The following is a 24,578-nucleotide window of genomic DNA, read 5'->3' as shown; positions in this document are numbered from 1 at the left end:
AGGGCCACGTTTGGTCCCACAGTATTAATGGGATCACTGGGGCTTACCTGGCCTCTTCCTTTCTGCTTATCCACATGTTTCTTAAAGGAGCAAGAGCTCGAGGACTCAGGGAAATGCTAATGCCAAAGAATTGTCTGTTTGGCTACCAAGCAAGCTGTTTTCAGTTGTCAAGAACAGGTCCAGGTGTCTCCCACCAGACTCTCTTAGTGTCACTGCTCAGCAGTACCAAACTCCATTTTTGCTGTAGCTGTATTGCTCTGTGCCCAAGGCTTCTTGCTGAGCTCTTGGGTGGGCAGACTTGGCTTAGGATTTTAAGTGTGGATTCCTGACCTCCCATTCTTGGCCTCTTGTCTATCTCTGCTTCTCCCTCCCTCATCTGAACCTCTTGGACTACACTCTGCCTGACTCCTTTCCACTTAGCTAAAACACAGGTCCTAGTATGCCCCTTCTCCTGGCCTGCCTGAAATCTCTTGAGGTCAGACATGACATTAAGCAGTCTTGGTTTTGAGTTGGGTATCTGAGAGACGACCTAGAAATGGTGCTTTCACAAGCTGTCTTGCCCTGAGAGAGTCCCGAGGGCCAATGACCTGGCTCTTTACTTTGTAGCCTGATCTGCTTTGCTCATGAGTGGGAGGTGGCACTTGGCCCGGGCTGGCCCACCTCCAAGAAAAGGTGGAGGAGAGGCTGTAGGTTAAAGTGGAACTGCATGCTCTGGTTAATGAAGCCTCCTGCCAAATAATCAGACTCAGACTCGGAAAACATATTCTACCTCCTCCTGCCTTTAATTCTGAGCAGTCTCTTGACAGCAGGTCTAGGAAAGTTATCAGCTAAGGGAGGTGAAGTAGTGGTAGCATGCTGACTGGGAATGAGGACTCCAGAGTCCCAGTACTGGCTTTGCCAGTGATCTATGGTATACCCTTGGGTAAGTCAGTTTCTTTCCTTGGGCCCTGATTTCCCCATGTATAAGATAAGGGTGTTAAATAGATCATAGTTCCCAACCTTTTATATCAAGAATCCCCTTTTCTTATCCCTACTCATTCTAACCACAGACACTATATTTTGAAAGAGTTTGAATAAATGTCTAAATTGAAATCATAATTCATTTTCCAGGCTTAATTTTTAAAAATTCTTTAAAAAAGTATGAGATAATTGATGAAAATTCATCTGCTCTACAAATGCTCGCACCTCAGTTTTTCAGTCTATACTATGGGACCATTCCCTTTGGAAGAACAGTGTAGTAGAGAGAACACAGGCTTTAGGGGCAGATAAACGTGAATTCTAAACTTACTAGCTGTGTGACTTTGGGCAAGTTATTCAACCTCTCTGAGCCCTCCGTTTGCTCTTCTGTAAAATAAAACTCTTTAAATGGTAGTAATTATCACTATCATTATTGTTATTATTGAAAGTACCACCCTCACTGAATTTTTTAAAGCATTTTTCAAATCTATGATTTCATTTAATTCTTACTACCATCCTTTTAGGTATTATTATTACCCCCGTTTTACAAGTAAGGAAACTGATGTTCAGGGAAAAGAACAGACTTTAGCAAAGGTCATATTTGGGTCAGCGAAGTGCCTATTTGACTCTCAAAATGAGGGAATCCACTCCTGGCTCAGGGACCCCACAGCTCCTACCTACCAGTGCCTAATTCTGAGCACACAAGTCTTTTCTCTCCATGTTATTCACAGCCTGGCTAGAGAAACCCTCTGCAGCATTTGTCTATCAGCAGTTCCCTAGCTGACCCATCTCCTGGCTTCACTCTTAAAATACAACCTAGCCAAGAGTTCTACTTGACAAAATATTTGTCTGATGACTTCCAAATGCTCAGAGTCTGAGGTTTCTTGAGTCTTAGTGAGGCTTAACAAGCCCAGAGAGGCTCTCTTGGAGGCAATAAAGTGATTAAGAATGCAGGTTCTAGAGGGAGATGGACTCTGGGCTCTACCACCAACTCACCACTTGACCTTGAACAATGCACTTCACTTCTCTGAACCTCAGTTTCCTCATCTTTAAAATGGGGGAGATGAATAATATCTACCTCAGAGTGTTTGAAATGAGATTCAATGAGATCCTGTATGTGAAGAGCTTAGCACAAAGTGTGGCACTAGTAGGTGCTCATTAAGGGTAAACTATTAATGCTATATTAACATTAGCAATAACTGTTAGTACAGTGGCCGCTCACTTATCCGGAAGTCATATCTAGAACATCTAGCATCTTCACACATCTGGAGCACGGTTGAGAAATAGGAAGGAAGCAAAATAATGCCTCTGAACAGTTAAAACAGATACTATAAAATCAAAGTTTATGCATTTACTCATCAAAGAGGCCCTCACACTCATTAGACACAAATATAACAGATCATTTGCTTTCCCAAACTACAACAAATCAGAAAGGAGGTATAAGGATGGCAGTGGAGATTCTAAATTCAAGCAAAGTGACAGCAGTAAGAAGTAAGAGCTGTTAGTAGGAAAACAGACAGAAAAACTATGAAAAAAAGAATAAGAGCATAAAGCCTAATAACTGGGGCCATTAGTGCAGGCAAACAACCTCACATGCCTCTCTCATTCTAGGTAGTACCCCTGCATTACATCAAGATGCAATCACTGACTGTCATAACGATCACCTGTAGCCAATGAGAAAAGATTAAATTATCATCAGCATCTCTTAAGAAGGAAGCCCAAAACCCCATTAAAATAATTTTGGTACTTCAAAGTATAAGCTTCTATTTCAAGAAAAATTCTCTCATGATTTCCTAATGATGTCAGGCAAAGAAGTTGCTGCATCCATGAATGCTGAATCTAAAGCGGGATTCTGCTGACACTTTTTCTTCCCCTTACTTGGCTGAGCCGTAGAGTTCCCAGGCTTTGGCAATCCCCATGGCCAATCCCTTGCTGGGATTATTGGAGAGGATCTTGGCAGCTTCTTTGGTCTTACCCAGGACATTGAGAACATGTCTGTTGAAAGAGAGATGCCTACTTAGTAACTGGATGGACCTGGAAGACCCTTCTGCCTGTGATTCATAGACACTTATAGGAACATCACTTTGAGAGTCAGCTGAGCACTAAAAAGCATCCTACCATCATGCTCTTGTAGGATCCACCTCAGGCTGGAATGTGTCGGGCTGCCCTAAGCCTGGCCCCTGGTGTACATGCCCAGAGGAGCCCTGAGACCCTGTGTTTCCACTCCACACAAGCCTCCCAATGAACTGAAACCCCTTTCCCTGAGCCCCAGGTACTGTCTGGAATCCAGCTACAGACCATTTGGAATCCCAGCAACCTGGAGCATCACTACTGACTAGAAACGGATGTTGCTAGGGTCCAGCGCTCAGAAGGGAAGCCCCTGTTCCCTCTCTGCCTTGGATTCTGACCTCCTTTCGGGCCTCTTTCTTACCTCAGGACCCTCACAGATAGTGTTCCTTCTGCCTGGAATACTAACTTGTACAATGAAGGGGCAGGACCAGATGAACCCTGAGGTCCCTTCTTTCTGACACACCAAGACCTAATTACAGGTGGAAACTGTGCTACGAGGTGGAAACACATGACCCAAGGCCCAGGAAGGCACAGTCAGCATTGGACATCCCTGCCCCCACCTATGATTGTAGGCTCATCAGGCTGACATCTCACTAGTGTGCCCAGGATTGCCCAAGGGACCCACCGATGCACAGCAGGGGTCCGGGAGGCTAGGCCCCCAAAGCTGGCAGAGATGGTGTTGATTTCAATCTGTTTCAGGGCTGCAGAGCCATCTGCGTTGCGCTGGAACATGTAGTCTGAGCGATTCAGGCCCAGGAACACCGTCTGTGGGGAAAACTGAAGGCTGAGGACATTTGCCCAGGGGCTGACTCTGAGGGCCTAGCCACAGAGCAGACAGGTACCATGAACTCTACGCAGAGGTGCCAGCTAACACTCCCAAACCTAGTGGAATCATTCTTTGGGACATTCCAGGATTGACCACTAATGTATAAACCCAGTGGGGACCAATGAGAGGCAGATTCCCATGAGCTCAGGGAGTAGGCCAAATTCTTCTGGTTAAAAAAAAAAAAGAGAACGAGATGGGAGGGGCAGGTCCCAGACTTGGGTGAAGTGGGGAATGGTTACCTGGGCAACGCCCTCTTTCAGGACTTGCTTGTGGATGTCAAAGAGATGAGCAGTAAAGTTGTCCCTTTTGATGGTGCTGAAAGAGGAAACAGTATTTTCTAGGCTACATCGAACATTAAAGGTCAAGGATTTCCATTGTCTCCTGAATCCTCTCTGGGTCTACTGGCTCAAAATTGAACACCCACACCAACCCTGTAGACAACAGTGGTTTAGAACCCAGCTTTAGAGCCAGATGACTTGGGTTCAAATCCCAGCTCTACCACTCACTATTGGGCAACCTCAGACAATCATGTCACCTCTATACTTCAGTTTGCTCATCTGTAAAATGAAGAGGAATATAATTATATTTATAACAGAGAGTTGTAGTGAAGAGTAAATGAGATATTACATGTACAGAATTGAACACAGTGTGTGGTCCCAAGAAGAATTCAAAACTGGCATACGATATGACCATTCTGTAGTTGGTAAGCTTTCTAGTTGACCTAACATTAACTCTCCGTAGCTTCCCCTATGTTCTGGGACCTCCCAGGACAAGTCTTTTCCACCTCTTCCATGGCAGCATTCAGAGATTAGAAGACACCAGTTATGCCCTGTGCCCCAAAAGGTTTTTCTGACTCAAGCTAAATATCCTAATTTTTTCTTCAACCCGTCCTTATATGATGTGATTTCCTCAAGGAAGCCTTCCCTATCTGGGTCAGATGCCCCTGGTGTGCACTCTCATAGCACTGTGGACCTCTCCTTTATAGCACTGATTCCAGTTGTAATTTTCCATTTTATTTGTGTGATGACTAGTATTGTCTCTCCTATTTGACTATAAACCACATGAGGATGGGGACCATATCTCTGCTACCTCATCATCATGGCCCAGTGTGCTACTGTGACATGTGACATGAAGTAGGACCCAGCCAGTATGGTCTTCTGGAGCCTTAGGAAGAAACACCCACAGGTAACTAACTTGTTGCCTCTCAAGATTCAGGGTGGCCTCTGCATGCCTGCTCAAGCCTAACTCTCAGGCTCACCTTGTTACAGGGACCCCATTGAGCCCATGTAGCTCAGGCCTGCCCTGAAGTTCCTCTCTCCCCAGCCAGCTCTCATGGGGTTTCACAGCCCTTGGTGAAGAAGAGAGTCCCTAAGCTGGGACTCTCCTAGGCTGCTATTCTAGCTCATGTGACCCTGGGCCTTTTCTCCCTTACAAGCTAGGGTTTGTGTGTATTTCAGAGGAGAGGGTAATAGGGAAGACAGGGGTTGCAGAGATGGGCTGCAGGGAAGGTCTCACACATAACTGCAGCTTTAGGATAAAGGTCATAAATCAGGCTGCTCATATTTCCCACAATCTAGAATCACAGGTACAAAAGCCGGGCCCATCCCGAGAAAGATCTGAGGAAAAGGTGGTGGAAAGGTTTGTACATTCAGGACTCAGTGGGTTTTTAGCTCCAAGTCAATGGTTTCCAAACTTCTTACCATTATGAATCCTTCTCGTTTTCACCCTCACACCAATGTGTACATTTTTAAAAGATTTTGTGGGGACTTCGCTGGTGGGCCAGCGGTCGAGACTCCGAGCTCCCAGTGAGGGGAGCCCGGGTTCGATCCCTGGTTGGGGAACTGGATCCCGCATGCTGCAACTAAGACCCAGTGCACCAAATAAATAAATATTAAAAAAAAAGAAAGATTTTTTGTTTAACAAAATAGTTCTTTTCTTTTGAAAAATTAATGAGACATGCAACCATATATATATACACACACACACACACACACACACACACACACACACACACATATATTTAATTCTAATTTAATTATAAAATAAAGAAATTTCCCGGGCTTCCCTGGTGGCGCAGTGGTTAAGAATCCGCCTGCCAGTGCAGGGGACACGGGTTCGAGCCCTGGTCCAGGAAGATCCCACATGCCGCGGAGCAACTAAGCCCGTGCGCCACAACTACTGAGCCTACGCTCTAGAGCCCACGAGCCACAACTACTGAGCCCACGTTCCATAACTACTGAAGTCCGTGTGGCTAGAGCCCGAGCTGCACAACAAGAGAAGCCACCGCAACGAGAAGCCCGCTCAGCAGAACGAAGAATAGCCCCCACTTGCTGCAACTTGAGAAAGCCTATACACAGCAATGAAGACCCAACGCAGACAAAATAAATAAATAAATATATTAAAAAAAAAAAAAAAAGAAATTTCCCTTGCCCCAGGGCCTCAAGGGGAAAAAAGATCAAGGGAGAAGAGACAGAGAGGGGGATAGAGTGAGCCATTTCAGGGGTTCTGTATCCTCGTGAACTGGGTGTGGCCCAGTCTGCACCCCGTCCCACCCAGAGATAAGAGGCCTGAAGTGACAAGAAAGGGTCACTGCTTAAGAGAAGTAGGAAATCTGACTTTAAACCCAATAACCCCCCCTGCCCTCTGTTTTCTCTAAAACTAGGTTGACTCTCCCTAATTACAAATGGAAATTTCAGTCTTCAAAGCAGGGGGGTCATGGGTCAGAGAATCACAGAATGTCAATGTTGGAAGTTACCTTAGATTTAGGCCAACCTCCCATTTTACAGATGAAGAAATTGAGGCCCAGAGAAAGAGAGGAACTTGCTTGAGGCCATATACATAAGTGGTAGAGCCAGGGTTAGAAGTCAGGTTTCCTAACCTCTATTCTACAAATTTTTGTTTCTCCTGGGGAGTACCTGTCCCCCACCCCACCAAGTCACCTGCCTGAGTAATAGCTCATGACTCCCCAGTCTTCCAATCCCTTGGTTCTAGCACCTCACAGTCCCCGAAGCCCCACTGCCCTGTACCTGGAGAGAGTTTGCTCCAGAAAGGCAGCGTTCTGGCTGACAGCATCCACCAGCAGGTTGAAGTCCATTTGCACAGCATAGGCCTGCTCCAGCAGGGCACTCGTGACCAGTGAGGGGAAGAGTGTGAATGGGGCATAGCTCACCACCTGATCGAGGAGAGAGAGTGGACATGGGTAGAACACCTGTGAATGGGCTGTCTTCCTGCAAACATAACCCCATGGAAAGTGTGCCCTACATTTATTGAGGACACACAAACTACAGAATAGTGGTTACCTCTGGGAAGGGAGGGAGAACAGGATGAGGAATGGGTATAAAGAGAACTTGCAGACTTTGTTTTTGGCCATTTTGCTTCTGATCTTTTTTTTTTTTAATGTAAAGAGATAAAGTATTACAAAGTCTAGAAGACAAATAAACCAAAAAATTATTGAGCACTGACTGTGTGCTCAGCAATGTTTTAAATACTTTACATGGATTCATCATTTAACCCTATGAGAAAGATACTATTATTATCTAAACCTAATAAATAGATAAGGGAACTAAGTCTCAGAGAGGTTAAGTAACATGTCCAAAATTATATAAAGCTAATAAGTGACACTGGGATTTGAACCATGAATGTTACTAAACAACAACCACCATACACACACACACACACGCACACACACACACACATACTCTTAGCCAGTTCATATCCAAGCCCAGTCCCCTTGCCTTCTGGTTGGGGGAGAGGGAGAGTCCTGCAGGTAGGGCTGCAGCAGAAGTGGACTCTGGTCTCCGGAGAAGAAGCCAGGAGTGGTTTCCCCCCAGTATTGGAGATGGTGACCCAGGTTGCCAGGCCTGCAGTTCACATGCATTCTGAGTTCTCTGGACTTTGGCAGAGCCAGGAAACCCAAATACCATCCAGAATACTATTTTTAGAAGGGGATAATGCATTCTGAGATTTCCAACAACAAATGAACTAGAACTTGGGTAAGAGAAGGTAAGATGACTTTGTGACTTATATTATGACTTTGTGCTTATATTATGAAGCATTCCTGAGTCTAACCTCTGAGTTAATATGCTTGTCATCATAGTAGTATGAGTTAAGGGTGTTAGAACTTGGCATTTATATATTTATTTTTTAAAAAATTATTATTTTGAATGGATAATCCAAACACATGATATAAATTAAAAAAAAACACAAGGATACATAGTGAAAAGTACATCTCACTCCCACCCTAGCCCCAATGACCCAGTTCTCCTCCCCAGAAGCAAATGGTATACTAGTGTCTCACATATCCTTCTAGACTAATGTATATGTATACATACATATTTTCTCTCTTTTTTACACACACACAAGCATATAATACATACATTGTTCTGTCCTTAGCTTTATAAATATTTCAGAGACATTTCCAAATACATTCAAATAGAGCACTCTCATTCTTTTTATTTTATTTTATTTTTTTAACATCTTTATTGGAGTATAATTGCTTTACAATGGTGTGTTAGTTTCTGCTGTATAACAAAGTGAATCAGCTATACATATACATATATCCCCATATCTCCTCCTTCTTGCGTCTCCCTCCCACCCTCCCTATCCCACCCCTCTAGGTGGACACAAAGCACGGAGCTGATCTCCCTGTGCTATGTGGCTGCTTCCCACTAGCTACCTATTTTACATTTGGTAGTGTATATATGTCCATGCCACTCTCTCACTTCGTCCCAGCTTACCCTTCCCACTCCCTGTGTCCTCAAGTCCATTCTCTACATCTGAGTCTTTATTCCTGTCCTGCCCCTAGGTTCTTCTGAACCTTTTTTTTTTTTTTAGATTCCATATATATGTGTTAGCATACGGTATTTGTTTTTTTCTTTTTGACTTACTTCACTCTGTATGACAGACTCTAGGTCCATCCACCTCACTACAAATAACTCAATTTCATTTCTTTTTATGGCTGAGTAATATTCCATTGTATATATGTACCACATCTTCTTTATCCATTCATCTGTTGATGAACACTTAGCTTGCTTTTTGAATTATGGTTTTCTCAGGGTATATACCCAGTAGTGGGATTGCTGGGTCATATGGTAGCTCTATTTTTAGTTTTTCAAGGAACCTCCATACTGTTCTCCACAGTGGCTGTATCAATTTATATTCCCACCAACAGTGCAAGAGGGTTCCCTTTTCTCCACACCCTCTCCAGGATTTATTGTTTGTAGATTTTTTGATGATGGCCATTCTGACAGGTGTGAGGTGACACCTCATTGCGGTTTTGATTTGTATTTCTCTAATGATTAGTGATGTTGAGCATCCTTTCATGTGTTTGTTGGCAATCTGCATATCTTCTTTGGAGAAATGTCTATTTATGTCTTCTGCCCATTTTTGGATTGGGTTGTTTGTTTTTTTGATACTGAGCTGCATGAGCTGCTTGTAAATTTTGGAGATTAATCCTTTGTCAGTTGCTTCATTTGCAAATATTTTCTCCCATTCTGAGAGTTGTCTTTTTGTCTTATTTATGTTTTCCTTTGCTGTGCAAAAGCTTTTAAGTTTCATTAGGTCTCATTTGTTTATTTTTGTTTTTATTTCCATTTCTCTAGGAGGTGGGTCAAAAAGGATCTTGCTGTGATTTATGTCATAGAGTTTTATGCCTATGTTTTCCTCTAAGAGTTTTATACTGTCTGGCCTTATATTTAGGTCTTTAATCCATTTTGAGTTTATTTTTGTGTGTGGTGTTAGGAAGTGTTCTAATTTCATTCTTTTACATGTAGCTGTCCAGTTTTCCCAGCACCAGTTATTGAAGAGGATGTCTTTTCTCCATTGTATATTCTTTTATCCATTGTATATTCATTTTGTATATTTTATCAAAAATACGGTGACCATATGTGCATGGGTTTATCTCTGGGCTTTCTATCCTCTTCCATTGATCTATATTTCTGTTTTTGTGCCAGTACCATATTGTCTTGATTACTGTAGCTTTGTAGTATAGTCTGAAGTCCAGGAGCCTGATTCCTCCAGCTCCATTTTTCTTTCTCAAGATTGCTTTGGCTATTTGGGGTCTTTTGTGTTTCCATACAAATTGTGAAATTTTTTGTTCTAGTTCTCTGAAAAATGCCATTGGTAGTTTGACAGGGATTGCATTGAATCTGTAGATTGCTTTGGGTAGTATTGTCATTTTCACTATGTTGATTCTTCCAATCCAAGAACATGGTATATCTCTCCAGCTGTTGGTATCGTCTTTAATTTAATTTCTTTCATCAGTGTCTTATAGTTTTCTGCATACAGTTCTTTTGTGTCCTTAGGTAGGTTTATTCTTAGGCATTGTATTCTTTTTGTTGCAATGGTAAATGGGAGTGTTTCCTTAATTTCTCTTTCAGATTTTTCATCATTAGTGTATAGGAATGCAAGAGATTTCTGTGCATTAATTTTGTATCCTGCTACTCTACCAAATTTATTGATTAGCTCTAGTAGTTTTCTGGTAGAGTCTTTAGGATTCTCTATGTATAGTATCATGTCATCTGCAAACAGTGACATCTTTACATCTTCTTTTCCGATTTGGATTTCTTTTATTTCTTTTTCTTCTCTGATTGCCGTGGCTAGGACTTCCAAAACCATGTTGCATAATAGTGTTGAGAGTGGGCATCCTTGTCTTGTTCCTGATCTTAGAGGAAATGCTTTCAGTTTTTCACCATTGAGAATGATGTTTGCTGTGGGTTTGTCGTATATGGCCTTCCTTATATTGAGGTAGGTTCCCTCTATGCCCACTTTCTGGAGAGTTTTTTACAATAAATGGTGTTGAATTTTGCCAAAAGCTTTTTCTGTATCTGTTGAGATGATCATATGGTTTTTATTCTTCAATTTGTTAATATCGTGTATCACATTGATTGATGTGCATATACTGAAGAATCCTTGCATCCCTGGGATAAATCTCACTTGATCATGGTGTATGATCCTTTTAATGTGTTTTTGGATTCTGTTTGCTAGTATTTTGTTGAGGATTTTTGCATCTATATTCATCAGAGATATTGGTCTGTAATTTTCTTTTTTTGTAGTATCTTTGTCCGGTTTTGGTATCAGGGTGATGGTGACATCATAGAATGAGTTTCGGAGTGTTCCTCCCTCTGCTATATTTTGGAAGAGTTTGAGAAGGATAGGTGTTAGATCTTCTCTAAATGTCTGATAGAATTCGCCTGTGAAGCCATCTGGTGCTGGGCTTTTGTTTGTTGGAAGATTTTTTTTTTTATATTTATTTATTTATTTATTTATGGCTGTGTTGGGTCTTCGTTTCTGTGCGAGGGCTTTCTGTAGTTGCAGCAAGTGGGGGCCACTCTTCATCGCAGTGCGTGGGCCTCTCCCTATCGTGGCCTCTGTTTTTGCGGAGCACAGGCTCCAGACGTGCAAGCTCAGTAATTGTGGCTCACGGGCCTAGTTGCTCTGCAGCATGTGGGATCTTCCCGGACCAGGGCTCGAACCCGTGTCCCCTGCATTGGCAGGCAGACTCCCAACCACTGCGCCACAAGTGAAGCCCTGTTGGAAGATTTTTAATCACTGTCTCAATTTCAGTGCTTGTGATTGGTCTGTTTATATTTTCTATTTCTTCCTGGTTCAGTCTCAAAAGGTTGTGCTTTTCTAAGAATTTGTCCATTTCTTCGTGGTTGTCCATTTTATTGACATATAGTTGCTTGTAGCAATCTCTCATGATCCTTTGTATTTCTGCAGTGTCAGTTGTTACTTCTCCTTTTTCATTTCTAATTCTATTGATTTGAGTCTTCTCCCTTTTTTTCTTGATGAGTCTGGCTAATGGCTTATCAATTTTGTTTATCTTCTCAAAGAACCAGCTTTTAGTTTTATTGACCTTTGCTACTGTTTTCTTTGTTTCTATTTCATTTATTTCTGCTCTGATCTTTATGATTTCTTTCCTTCTGCTAACTTTGGGGTTTTTTTGTTCTTCTTTCTCTAATTGCTTTAGGTGCAAGGTTAGGTTGTTTATTTGAGATGTTTCTTGTTCCTTGAGATAGGATTGTATTGCTATAAACTTCCCTCTTAGAACTGCTTTTGCTGCATTCCATAGGTTTTGGGTCATCATGTTTCCATTGTCTTTCATTTCTAGGTATTTTTTGATTTCCTCTTTGATTTCTTCAGTGATCTCATGGTTATTTAGTAGTGTGTTGTTTAGCCTCCATGTGTTTGTATTTTTTACAGATTTTTTCCTGTAATTGATATCTAGTCTCATAGCGTTGTGGTTGGAAAAGTTACTTGATATGATTTCAATTTTCTTAAATTTACCAAGGCTTGATTTGTGACCCAAGATATGATCTATCCTGGAGGATTTCCCATGAGCACTTGAGAAGAAAGTGTATTCTGTTGTTTTTGGATGTAATGTCCTATAAATATCAATTAAGTCCATCTTGTTTAATGTATCTCTTAAAGCTTGTGTTTCCTTATTTATTTTCATTTTGGATGATCTGTCCATTGGTGAAAGTGGGGTGTTAAAGTCCCCTACTATGATTGTGGTACTGTTGATTTCCCCTTTTATGGCTGTTAGCATTTGCCTTATGTATTGAGGTGCTCCTATTTTGGGTGCATAAATATTTACAATTGTTATAACTTCTTCTTGGATCGATCCCTTGATCATTATGTAGTGTCCTTCTTTGTCTCTTGTAATCATCTTTATTTTAAAGTCTATTTTGTCTGATATGAGAATTGCTACTGCAGGTTTCTTTTGATTTCCATTTGCATGGAATATCTTTTTCCATCCCCTCACTTTCAGTCTGTATGTGTCCCTAGGTCTGAAGTGGGTCTCTTGTAGACAGCATATATATGGGTCTTGTTTTTGTATCCATTCAGCCAGTCTGTGTCTTTTGGTTGGAGCAATTTAATCGATTTACATTTAAGGTAATTATTGATATGTATGTTCCTATTACCATTTTCTTAATTGTTTTGGGTTTGTTATTGTAGGTCTTTTCCTTCTCTTGTGTTTCCCACTTAGAGAAGTTCCTTTAGCATTTATTGTAGAGCTGGTTTGGTGGTGCTGAATTCTCTTAGCTTTTGCTTGTCTGTAAAGTTTTAATTTCTCCACTGAATCTGAATGAGATCCCTGCTGGATAGAGTAATCTTGGTTGTAGGTTTTTCCCTTTCATCACTTTAATATGTCCTGCCACTCCCTTCTGGCTTGCAGAGTTTCTGCTGAAAGATCAGCTGTTAACCTTATGGGGATTCCCTTGTATGTTATTTGTTGTTTTTCCCTTGCTGCTTTTAATATTTTTTCTTTGTATTTAATTTTTGATAGTTTCATTAATATGTGTCTTGGCATGTTTCTCCTTGGATTTATCCTGTATGGGACTCTCTGGGCTTCCCGGGCTTGATTGACTATTTCCTTTCCCATATTAGGGAAGTTTTCAACTATAATCTGTTCAAATATTTTCTCAGTCCCTTTTTTTTTCTCTTCTTCTTCTGGGACCCCTATAATTTGAATGTTGGTGTGTTTAATGTTGTCCCAGAGGTCTCTGAGACTGTCCTCAATTCTTTTTATTCTTTTTTCTTTATTCTGCTCTGTGGTAGTTATTTCCACTATTTTTTTAAAAAATAAGTTTATTTATTTATTTATTTTTGGTTGTGTTAGGTCTTCATTGCTTTGCACGGGCTCTCTCCAGTTGCGGCGAGCGGGGGCTACTCTCTGTTGTGATGCACGGGCTCAGTAGTAGTGGTGCACAGGCCCAGTTGCTCCACAGCATGTGGGATCCTCTGGGACCAGGGCTCGAACCCACGTCCCCCACATTGGCAGGCGGATTCCCAACCACTGCACCACCAGGGAAGTCCCTTTCCACTATTTTATCTTCCAGGTCATTTATACATTCTTCTGCCTCAGTTATTCTGGTATTGATTCCTTCTAGAGAATTTTTAATTTCATTTATTGTGTTGTTCATCATTGTTTGTTTGCTCTTAGTTCTTCTAGGTCCTTGTTAAACGTTTCTTGTATTTTCTCCATTCTATTTCCAAGATTTTGGATCATCTTTACTATCATTACTCTGAATTCTTTTTCAGGTAGACTGCCTATTTCCTCTTCATTTGTTTGTTCTGGTGGGTTTTTACCTTGCTCCTTCATCTGCTGTGTGTTTCTCTGTCTTCTCATTTTGCTTAACTTACTGTGTTTGGGGTCTCCTTTTCGCAGGCTGCAGGTTTGTAGTTCCTGTTGTTTTTGGTGTCTGCCCCCAGTGGCTAAGGTTTGTTCAGTGGGTTGTGTAGGCTTCCTGGTGGAGAGGACTGGTGCCTGTGTTCTGGTGGATGAGGCTGGATCTTGTCTTTCTGGTGGGCAGGACCGCAGCCAGTGGTATGTTTTGGGGTGTCTGTGACCTTACTATGATTTTAGGCAGCCTCTCTGCTAATGGGTGGGGTTGTGTTCCTGTCTTGCTAGTTGTTTGGCATAGGGTGTCCAGCACTGTAGCTTGCTGGTCATTGAGTGGAGCTGGGTCTTAGCATTGAGATGGAGATCTCTGGGAGTGCTTTCGCCGTTTGATATTATGTGGAGCCAGGAGGTCTCTGGTGGACCAATGTCCTGAACTCGGCTCTCCCACCTCAGAGGCACAGGCCTGACACCTGGCCGGAGCACCAAGACCCTGTCAGCCACATGGCTCAGAAGAAAAGGGAGAAAAAAGAAAGAAAGAGAAAAATAAAATAAAATAAAATAAAATGAAATAAAGTTATTAAAATAAAAAAATAAAAAAAATATTAAAAATTAAAAAATTTTTTTAAAAAGAAAAAAAAAAGGAAGAAGAGAGCAACCAAACCAAAAAACAAATCCACCAATGATAACAAGCGCTAAAAACTATACTAAGAAAAAAAATGAGAAACAAAAACGGACAGACAGAGCCCTAGGACAAATGGTAAAAGCAAAGCTATACAGACAAAATCACACAAAGAAGAATACACATACACACTCACAAAAAGAGAAAAAGGAAAAAATATATATATATCTTTTGGGAAGTCTGAGGTCTTCTGCCAGTGTTCAGTAGGTGTTCTGTGGGAGTTGTTCCACATGTAGATGTATTTCTGATGTACTTGTGGGGAGGGAGGTGATCTCCATGTCTTACTCCTCCGCCATCTTGAAGGTCTCTCTCATTCTTTTTAATGGCTGTATAGTATTCCATTCTTTGTATATACCATAATTTATTGAATCTAGCCTTCTATTATGAACATCAAGGTGGTTTCCTTTGTTTCCTCCATTACACCTCTATGTTTCAGTGAACATCCTAGAATATACATTCTAGGTATTTTGTGTGTGAGAAGGTTCATAAATTGTAAATTTCTAAAAGTAGAAATGTCAGGTAATTAATGTAAATCCAATTAAAATTTTCTAAATAATTCCCAAATTGCCATCCTCAGCATCAATTTAAGACAAAATTAAGGAAGGGTGTTTGTGAGAGTAAGGTTTTTTTTAGCTTGAAGCCTTTAGGAGTTAGAGTGGGAAATATTGCACATATGTAAGGGGTGACTTAATACGCTGAGTGCATGTGTGAAAACTGCAGGGGTATTTCCTTGGTTTTAAAGCTCAGAACTCTGACTCCTCCAACAAATCCCATTTGGCATGAAAAACTCCCAAAGAGTTTTTCTGTTAAGACTTCCTTCTGCCTCTGTCCACGTGACTCATTATGCCCGCTTGGATTTGGGATCAATAGTATAGCGCTGTTCTCTGCTGTCCATAGGCTAAAGGCTGAAACACATTCTTTTCACTTGCAATAGACACACAGAGTCATATTCTTCTATTATAAGAAAAACTATAGCACATGCATGACAATAAACACTCAGCTTCACAGCCAGGAAAACAATACAACAGAGAGTGATAGAAGTAAGAACTCCTACCTTATCTAAAGGGGGCAGTCATAACTCCACTCTAGCCAATTGCTGCCATGCAGGAAAGTGAGCCAGGATTGCTAACTGACCTGATTTTTCAAGATAAGCTGGGTATCTAGAGTTTTTTTTTTTTAATTTCATGATTTTAAAAAATGTTGAATAAACAAAATAAGAAATGAAAGAGGAGAAATAACAACTGATACCACAGAGATATAAAAAATCATAAGAGAATACTATGAACAGTCATATGCCAACAAATTGGGCAACTTAGAAGAAACAGACAAATTTCTTGAAATATACAGCCTGCCAAGACTGAATCAAGAAGAAACAACTTGAACAGAGCAATCACTAGAAGTGAAATTGAATTTGTAATAAAAATACTCCCAGCAAACAGAAGTCCAGGACTGGATGGCTTCACAGGGAAATTCCACCAAACATATAAAGAAGAACAAATATCTATCCTTCTCAAACTATTCCAAAAAACTGAAGAGACGGGAGCACTCCCAAATTCATTCTACGAGGCCACCATTACACTGATACCAAAACCAGACAAAGACACTACAAATAAAGAAAATTACAGGCCAATATCTTTGATGAATATAGATGCAAAAATTCTCAACAAAATATTATCAAACTGGATCCAACAATACATAAAAAGGATCATACACCGTGATCAAGCTGGATTTATTCCAGGGTCACAAGGATGGTTCTACATTAACAAATCAATCAATGTGATACACTACATTAACAAAAGGAAGGATAAAAATCACATGACCATCTCAATAGACACAGAAAACGCATTTCACAAAATTTAACATCCATTCATGATAAAAACTCATCAAAGTGGGTATACAGGGAACATACCTCAACATAATAAAGGCCATTTACGACAGACCCACAGCCAACGTAATACTCAACAATGAAAAGCTGAAACCCTTCTTGCTAAATTCAGGAACAAGTATGCCCACTCTCACAGTTTCTATTTGACCTAGTATTGGAAGTCCTACCCACAGCCATCAGACAAGAAAAAGAAATAAAAGGTATCCAAATTGGAAGTGAAGAGGTAAAAGTATCACTATTTGCAGACGACATGATACGCTATATGGAGAACCCTAAAGTCTCCACCCCAAAACTATTAGAACTAATAAATGAATTCAGCAAGATAGCAGGATGCAAGATTAATATACAGAAATCTGTTGCATTTCTACATACTAATAATGAAATATCAGAAAGAGAAAGTAAAAAACAATCCTGTTCAAAATCTCAAAAAAATAAAATCCCTAGCAATAAATTTAACCAAAAAGGTAAAAGACTTATACTCTAAAAACTATAAAAACATTGATGAAGGGAACTGAAGATGATTCAAAGAAATGGAAAGATAGCCCATCCTCTTAGATTGGAAGAATTAATATTGTTAAAATGGCCATACTACCCAAAGCAACCTACAGATTTAATGCAATCCCTATCAAAACACCCATGACATTTTTCACAGAACTAGAACAAATAATCCTAAAATTTATATGGAACCATAAAAGACCCTGAATTGCAAAGCAATCCTGAGAAAAAAGAACAAAGCTGGAGGTATAACCCTCTCAGACTTCAGACTATACTACAAAGCTAGAGTAATCAAAACAGCATAGTATTGGCACAAAAACAGACACATAGATCAATGGAACAGAATACAGAGCCCAGAAATAAACCCATGCACCTATGGTCAATTAATCTACCACAAAGGAAGCAGGAATATGCAATGAAGAAAAGACGGTCTCTTCAATAAGTGGTGCTGGGAAAACTGGACAGCCAAATGTAAAACAATGAGATTAGAACATTCCCTCATACCATATTCAAAAATAAACTCAAAATGGTTTAAAAACCTACATGTAAGACCTGAAACCATAAAATTCCTAGAAGAGAATGCAGGTGGCACACTCTTTGATATAACACAAAACGAAAAGACAACCTACGGAATGGTAGAAGATATTTGCAAATGATGCGACTGACACGGGGTTAATATCCAAAATATACAAACAACTCATATAACTCAATATCAAAAAAACAAACAACCCAATCAAAAAATGGGCAGAAAACCAGAATAGACATTTCTTCAAAGAAGGCATACAGATGGCTAACAGGCACATGAAAAGATGCTCAAGATTGCTAATTAGAGAAGTGCAAATCAAAACTACAATGAGATATCACTTCACACCTGTCAGAATGGCTATCATCAAAAAGACTATAAATAACAAATGTTGGAGAGGATGTGAAGAAAAGGGAACCCTTGTACACTGTTGGTGGGAATGTAAATTGTTTCAGCCAGTATAGAAAACAGTATGGAGGTTACTCAAAAAACTGAAAACAGAACTACCATATGATCCAGCAATTCCATTCCTGGCTATATATCCGAAGAAAATGAAAACACTAATTCAGAAACATACACCTTAATGTTCACAGCAGTACTATTTATAATAGCCAAGATATGGAATTAACCTAAGTATCCATCAACAGATGAACGGATAAAGAAGACATGGTATATATATTCAATGGAATACTACTCAGCAATAAAAAAGGACGAAATTCTGCCATTTGCAACAAAGTGGAGGGTATTATGCTTAGTGAAATAAGTCAGTATGATATCAGCATACTGTATCATATCACTTATTTATAGAATCTAAAAAATAATACAAATGAATGTATATGCAAAACAGATTCACAGATATAGAAAACAAAGGGGTTTCTATATGTGGTTACCAAAGGGGGGAGGGACAAATTAGGGGTATGGGATTAACAGAAACAAACTACTATATATAAAATAGATAAGCAACAAGAATATACTGTATAGCACAGGTAATTATATCCATTCCCTTGTAATAACCTATAATGGAGTATAATCTGCAAAAATACTGAATCACTATGCTGTACACCTGAAACTAACATAATATTGTAAATCAACTGTACTTCAATTTAAAAAAATGTTGGCTCTGACTTTTTAAAGACAATCTGGTGAAAAAACTGTTAACAGTGCTTGCCTCTGGGGAGGGAAAACCATTACTGGAGGAAGGACTTATTCTACACTGAATATCCTTTTGAATTTTGTACCCTGGTCATGTATTTTAAAAAATAAATTAACTCTCTAAACACTGCAGGAGCCAACTATTTAATCTGCACGTGGCTGGTCTGTAGGCCTGATCTACAGGATAAAGTTCACACTCTTCTTCTGCCCAGTACCCAAAGCCTCTTGGCTGTCTGACTTTGGCCTGACTCTTTCCCACTATATCCACTTATGTCCCCTGCATTCAGCTGCATTCTCTTGAACATGTTTTGCCTTTTCCTTCTTTGGGGCCTCTGCTATGCTGTTCCTTTCTGCAATTTGTCTTTTAAGATATAGTTCAAATACTATTAATGAATTGATCCTTCTTCCAGGTGTCCTATACAGTATCCTGGGAGAGGCAGTAAAAAATGTAATTTCAGAGCATGGACTCAGGAGGTAAACTCCTTGGATTTGAATTCTGGCTCTGCCAATTATACCACCATTTAAATGACCTCTGGAAAGTTACTTAACTTCTCTGGGCCTTGGTTTCCTCATCTCTGCTGTGGTGAGAATTAAATGAGTTAGAGATTCCAAAATGTTTAGAATAGTGCCTGGCAGGTAGTAAATACTCAATAAATGATAGCTAATATTGTGTAGCAGGTGGCCTATATTTCCTCATAGGACTGACATTATTATTTTTTTAAAGACTTTTTTTGATGTGGACCATTTTTAAAGTCTTTATTGAATTTGTTACAATACTGCTTCTGTTTTATGTTTTGGTTTTTTGGCCACGAGGCATGTGGTATCTTAGCTCCCCGACCAGGGATCGAACCCATACCCCCTACATTGGAGGGTGAAGTCTTAACCAGTGGACCACCACGGAAGTCTCCAGAACTGACATTATTTAATTTTGTCTTGCGGTACATTCTCCAACTAGACCATGAGCTCCAGAGGTCAGAGCCTCTGGCTGACTCACCTGTGTCTTCAGTGCCTAGAATGGCCGGGCATAGAACAGGCACCTGGTAAAGATTTGGAATGAAATCCCCCACACATACATACACATACACACACTTCCTGTCTTTTTTGTCTGGACTGGAAATCTCACTGAGGACTGTGCCTTTTCTAGGCTCCACTGACTTCCAGAAGGACAAGGTGTTGGACCTGCACACAATACCTATTGATTAACAGAAGAAATAAAATCTCGGAGTGGAAGGTGCTTCATGATGGGTTCACACAAGAAGTTCACAAAATCTGAAGTTCACAAACCATGCAATTATATTCCCAAAGCCAGAGGCAGACTTTTTATAGCATCAGCCTACCTTAGGTGACAGCCATTCTCATTCACTTGGGCCTCAGTAAACAGTTATTGAGTTTGAACTCTCTATCAGGCCCTTAACTAGGTTCTGGGCACACAGAGACCAAAGAGTATGTGGCTTGTTAAAAAAAGTATGTGGCTTGGGACTTCCCTGGTGGTGCAGTGGTTAAGAATCCACCTGCCAATGCAGGGGACACGGGTTCGACCCCTGGCCTGGGAGGATCCCACATGCCGTGGAGCAACTAAGCCCGTGCGCTACAACTACTGAGCCTGTGAGCCACAACTACTGAGCCCGTGTACCACAACTACTGAAGCCCACGAGCCTAGAGCCCATGCTCCGCAACAAGAGAAGCCACCACAATGAGAAACCCGCGCACCACAACGAAGAGTAGCCCCCGCTCACCGCAACTAGAGAAAGCCTGCGTGCAGCAACGAAGAACCAATGCAGCCATAAATAAATAAATAAATAAATAAATAAATTTGTTAAAAAAAAAGTCTGTGGCTTAGTTACTAATGTGGATAATCATATGGTATATATTAAGGCTAGAAGAGCTTGTCTAATATGCTTCTTTGTGTAAAAAATGGGGAAAAGGAATATATACGTATTTTCTTGTTATGAGTAAACTAGCTAAAAGAATAAACAATACTAAAACACAGGTTGCCTTCAGGGTGGGAGAACTGAGTGGCTAGGGAATGTGGAAGGGAGGGTTAAACTGTAAACTCTTATACCCTTTGAATTTTGAAGCCTGAAAATGTCTTACTTAGTCACAAAATTAAAAGTTTTTCTTTTTTAAAGGATGAGATTTTTTAAAGATGTGGTTTAGACTAAGCAGTTCTACTTTTATGTATCAACCTTAGAGAAACACTCATACAGGGGCCCAAACAGGCATGTATGTGGACGTTCCCTGTAGGGCTACTTGTAGTCATAAAACATTAGAAATCACCAGAATAGCCGTCAGTAGAGGAAAGCTAAACTGTGATCCATTCACACTTGGAATCCTATGCATCAGAATGAAGCTGACCTTTATGGAAGGAGTTGGAAAGAGTTCTAAGACAGATTGTTAAATGAAAAGAAAACAAAAATATATCACAGCATAATATATATCATCCAATTTGGCTTTTAAAAACTATATACAGTTGACCCTTGAACAACTGCACAAGTTGTGGGTTTGAACTGCACAAGTCCACTTATACGCAGATTTTTTTCAGTAGTAAATACTACAGTACTATGCAATCTGAGGTTGGTTGAATCCATGGATGCTGAACCTCTGATACAGAGGAACCGCATACATGGAGGGCCGACTGTAAGTTATATGCAGATTTTCAACTGCGCAGAAGGCTGGCACCCCTATCCACAGCACTGTTCAAGGGTCAACTGTATTTCTTTATATACATATATATGTATGTAAATGCACAGAGAAAGACCTGGAAGGATATACCACAAACTAATTACAGGGAAGGCAGTGTGACTAGGGGGCCTTAAAAAATAAGTTTACTGGGCAAGGTGCTTCATATGAATTACCTTCTAATTCTCTTACCAACTCCATGATGTAGGCCCCATTATTATTCCTTTTTATATTTGAAGAAACTGTAGCTGAGAGAGGCTATGTAACTGCCTAAGTCACACTTCAAGCCTCAGACTTAAATTTGATTACTCTAGCATGGTGCTTTTTAACTTTACATACTTCTAGAGATCAATTTTAGTTATTGAAAAAAAAGATAATCCAAAGGAGCTGCCTCCAGCCTGGCAGGGGCCTAGTAGGATCCAAGCAGTGTGGTCAGTGCTGTGAAGAGGGGTCAGGGGCTTACATCTGAGGAGCTGGGCTCTTGTGAGGTCCTCAGCAACACTCCCTCTGCCAGGGCCCGGTCTACAGCCTGCCTTGCTAGCTCCTCCAGCTGCTGTTCATCCTGCAAGAGGCTCCCCCAGCCGGTGGCCATCCTGACCTGCAACAGAAGGAGAGAGAAGGGCTGACAGATGGCCTGGGGCCCAGCAACTGGCAGTGTGGTACAGGGGAGTGAACACTGGCTGGCAGTTCTTAACAATTTCCATGAGCACAAAATGGAAAGCTTGACAAAGCATTTCCATTGACACTCTTTCTTTTGAGTCCTAATCCAATGACAGCCTTATTCTCACAGTAAGGAAGCGGAGGCTCAGAGAGATGAAATGACTTGCCCAAGGTAATGACTAGTAAAACCTGGACTTGAACTCGGGTCTCTGGACTCCCAGCCCGATGCTTTCCATTGGAGAAAGAGGCACCAATACATATGTGATCGTGGCAAGTTCTTTCTCCTCCCAGAGCTGCAGGTTCTCTACCTGTGAAACAAGGGGTCTGGGGTAGACCATGGTTTCCAAACCAGCTGAATATTCTGGAGAGCTTGGAAAAGAATACAGATTCCTGGGCCCTACTAGAGATTCTGATTCAAGAGGTCTGAGGGGAGGGAAGGGCTGAAGCTCTGTATGTTTAATAAATTTTCCTGGGACGGGAACTGCTGTAATATATTATTAATTTCCCTTCTAGCTCCAACAACCCATGTCGGCAGGTTTCAAATAAATTATGTGGGAGTGGGGGAAAGGAGCCCTTTGTGGAATACTATTAAATGCAAATAAGGTGAACTCCTCCCTCATACTAACCAGAGGCAAACTCACTAGCAGGAAATGATTACATTCCTTGTATGGACATCTATCATCATAGAACCAAAAGATAGAAAATATTCTTGAGAAATCATATTAGCAGGATAGAAATAATTGAAACCCAAGTGCCCAATGTAATAGGAGGAGTCCAACTGGCTGCCAGAGACACACAGGGTGAACCAACTCACACTTTGACACTCACTGATTTTGCAGCAGGCCCCAGGGGTGTAAGAAAATCTGGATAAAAAATCTGGAAACACCAGTCATTAGAACATGGCTGCCCAGCTCAGTGGTCCCAGGAAGAGAGCTAGAGAATGACAAGTAACCTCCGTCACATTCAGCTCCATCCCCCACTCCCCATGACAGAACTGGTGCTAGACCAATAATGATAGTCTGTCGGCCTCAGCACAATGTTTTGAAAGAATGAGCATGTGATTTCAAGAGGGTCCTGACAACAACCCTGTCAGGTGAGACATAGATAAGGGCAGTCATAGTAGAGAACAAAGCTCTGAGGTCAGTCAGACCTGGGTTTGAATCCATAATAATTACTTCCTTTATAAATAAGGTCACCATGTGGATTAAATGAAAAAAAAACCTGTGTGTAGTTCCTTAGCAGTGTTTGAAGCTCTATACATGGGAGCTTCTTTTTTGGCTGTACCCACTTTACAGGTAGAAGACTTGTCAGAGGTCACCCAGCAGCCTGGTGGCAGAGCCAAGACTAGAACCTGTGACTCTGACATTAGAGCAATGAAACTCTCCACTGGCCCCCATCTCTTCACAACTCTGGGATTCTATCATCTCCACCTGCTGTTGGGTTTTTGTTTAGCTGGCATAAACACTGATTGGCATCTAATGCCAGGACCCTGACTGAGGACGCAAAGAAAGATAAGACAAAAATAATTACTATGACAAGTGCTAGTTGGGCCCTTTGTATTTCTCATTCTACAGTCTCAATCCTTCTTGTGGCTTTATTTCTGTTTTGCTGATGACACTCGAAACTATAACTTCACTGCAGTGCTTTTCCTGACCTTCAACAGAGAATATCCAACTGCTTACTGAGAGTCTCCATAGAACCAGAATAGAATGTGTTGTTGTCGCCCCATAAATCTGCTCCTACTCTTGATGAACCCGACCCAGGCACCCAAGCCTTGTACATACATCTCTCCTACACCCCATTCTCCCCCAATCCTATGGATTCTCAGTATACATTACTCTGAATTCCTTGATTTCTCTCCACCTTCACCGTTAGGAGGCCTGGTTCCGACTACCACCATCTCTTCCCTAGGCACGAAACAGATTCGGAGTGATGTATCTTCAGGACACACCAGCTAGTCTCCCGCTTCCAGGCCTTGGCATTTGCTGTCGTCTCTCTTTGGGACAATCCCCACCACTCCGACCACCGCTCACGACTTAGTTTCAGAAGCCGTCCCTGTTCCCCGCCCAGGGCTTCTTTCTACGGCCCATTAATTTCCCCTGTATCATTGGGAATAGTGTGTCTTGATCACTTCTCTAGCTCCAGCGCCTACTACTGTATTCAATGAATGTTAAATGAAAGAATGAAGAATGAATGACATACTGGAGCCAGATCACCAAAAGCCTTAACACGCCCACAAGAAAACCCCGGTCGGACTTAAAGCCAAGGGCGAGGCCAATGCCTGCGTGAGGCCCGGGGCAACAACACGGTCTCCTGCCCAGGCCTGCCCCGCCTCACGGCCCGCTCGCTCCCACCCGGGGCAAAGTTTGGTTCTAATCGCTTCCACTTTTGTTGTTTAAAAAAAAAACAAACTCCGGCTCTAGTCTCATCGGCACCGAGTGCCCGACACCAGCACAATCTGGAGTCAGGAGATCTAGGAAATCTGCAATCAAGAAGCACCAGCCCCACCCCCTCACTGGACACCAG

At 41.2% G+C, this 24,578-nt stretch overlaps 1 protein-coding gene across 8 annotated transcripts in view; it reads right to left on the bottom strand.

Moving 5' to 3' along the window:
- GSS (glutathione synthetase) overlaps positions 1–24,578 on the bottom strand; it is a 37,969-nt gene that overhangs the window by 13,125 nt on the left and 266 nt on the right. For 2 of the 8 annotated variants that reach the window (XM_082430248.1, XM_082430244.1), the window contains exons 2-6: positions 21,856–21,990; positions 6,880–7,025; positions 4,093–4,168; positions 3,653–3,792; positions 2,836–2,952 (exon numbers count right to left, since the gene is read on the bottom strand). In XM_082430248.1, coding sequence (XP_082286374.1) covers positions 2,836–2,952; positions 3,653–3,792; positions 4,093–4,168; positions 6,880–7,025; positions 21,856–21,984 — 608 coding nt within the window. In that variant the 5' untranslated portion in view covers positions 21,985–21,990. Of the gene's footprint in view, positions 1–2,835; positions 2,953–3,652; positions 3,793–4,092; positions 4,169–6,879; positions 7,026–20,990; positions 21,069–21,855; positions 21,991–22,880; positions 22,986–23,890; positions 23,960–24,578 lie in introns of all 8 variants that reach the window. The other 6 variants (XM_082430246.1, XM_082430251.1, XM_082430247.1 and 3 more) reach the window with 6 other exon arrangements.

The sequence above is a fragment of the Balaenoptera physalus genome (assembly GCF_965194825.1).
Source record: "Balaenoptera physalus genome assembly, chromosome: 16".
In the NCBI taxonomy this organism is placed as follows: Eukaryota; Metazoa; Chordata; class Mammalia; order Artiodactyla; family Balaenopteridae; genus Balaenoptera; species Balaenoptera physalus.
This window is presented reverse-complemented; position numbering and strand designations above follow the sequence as displayed.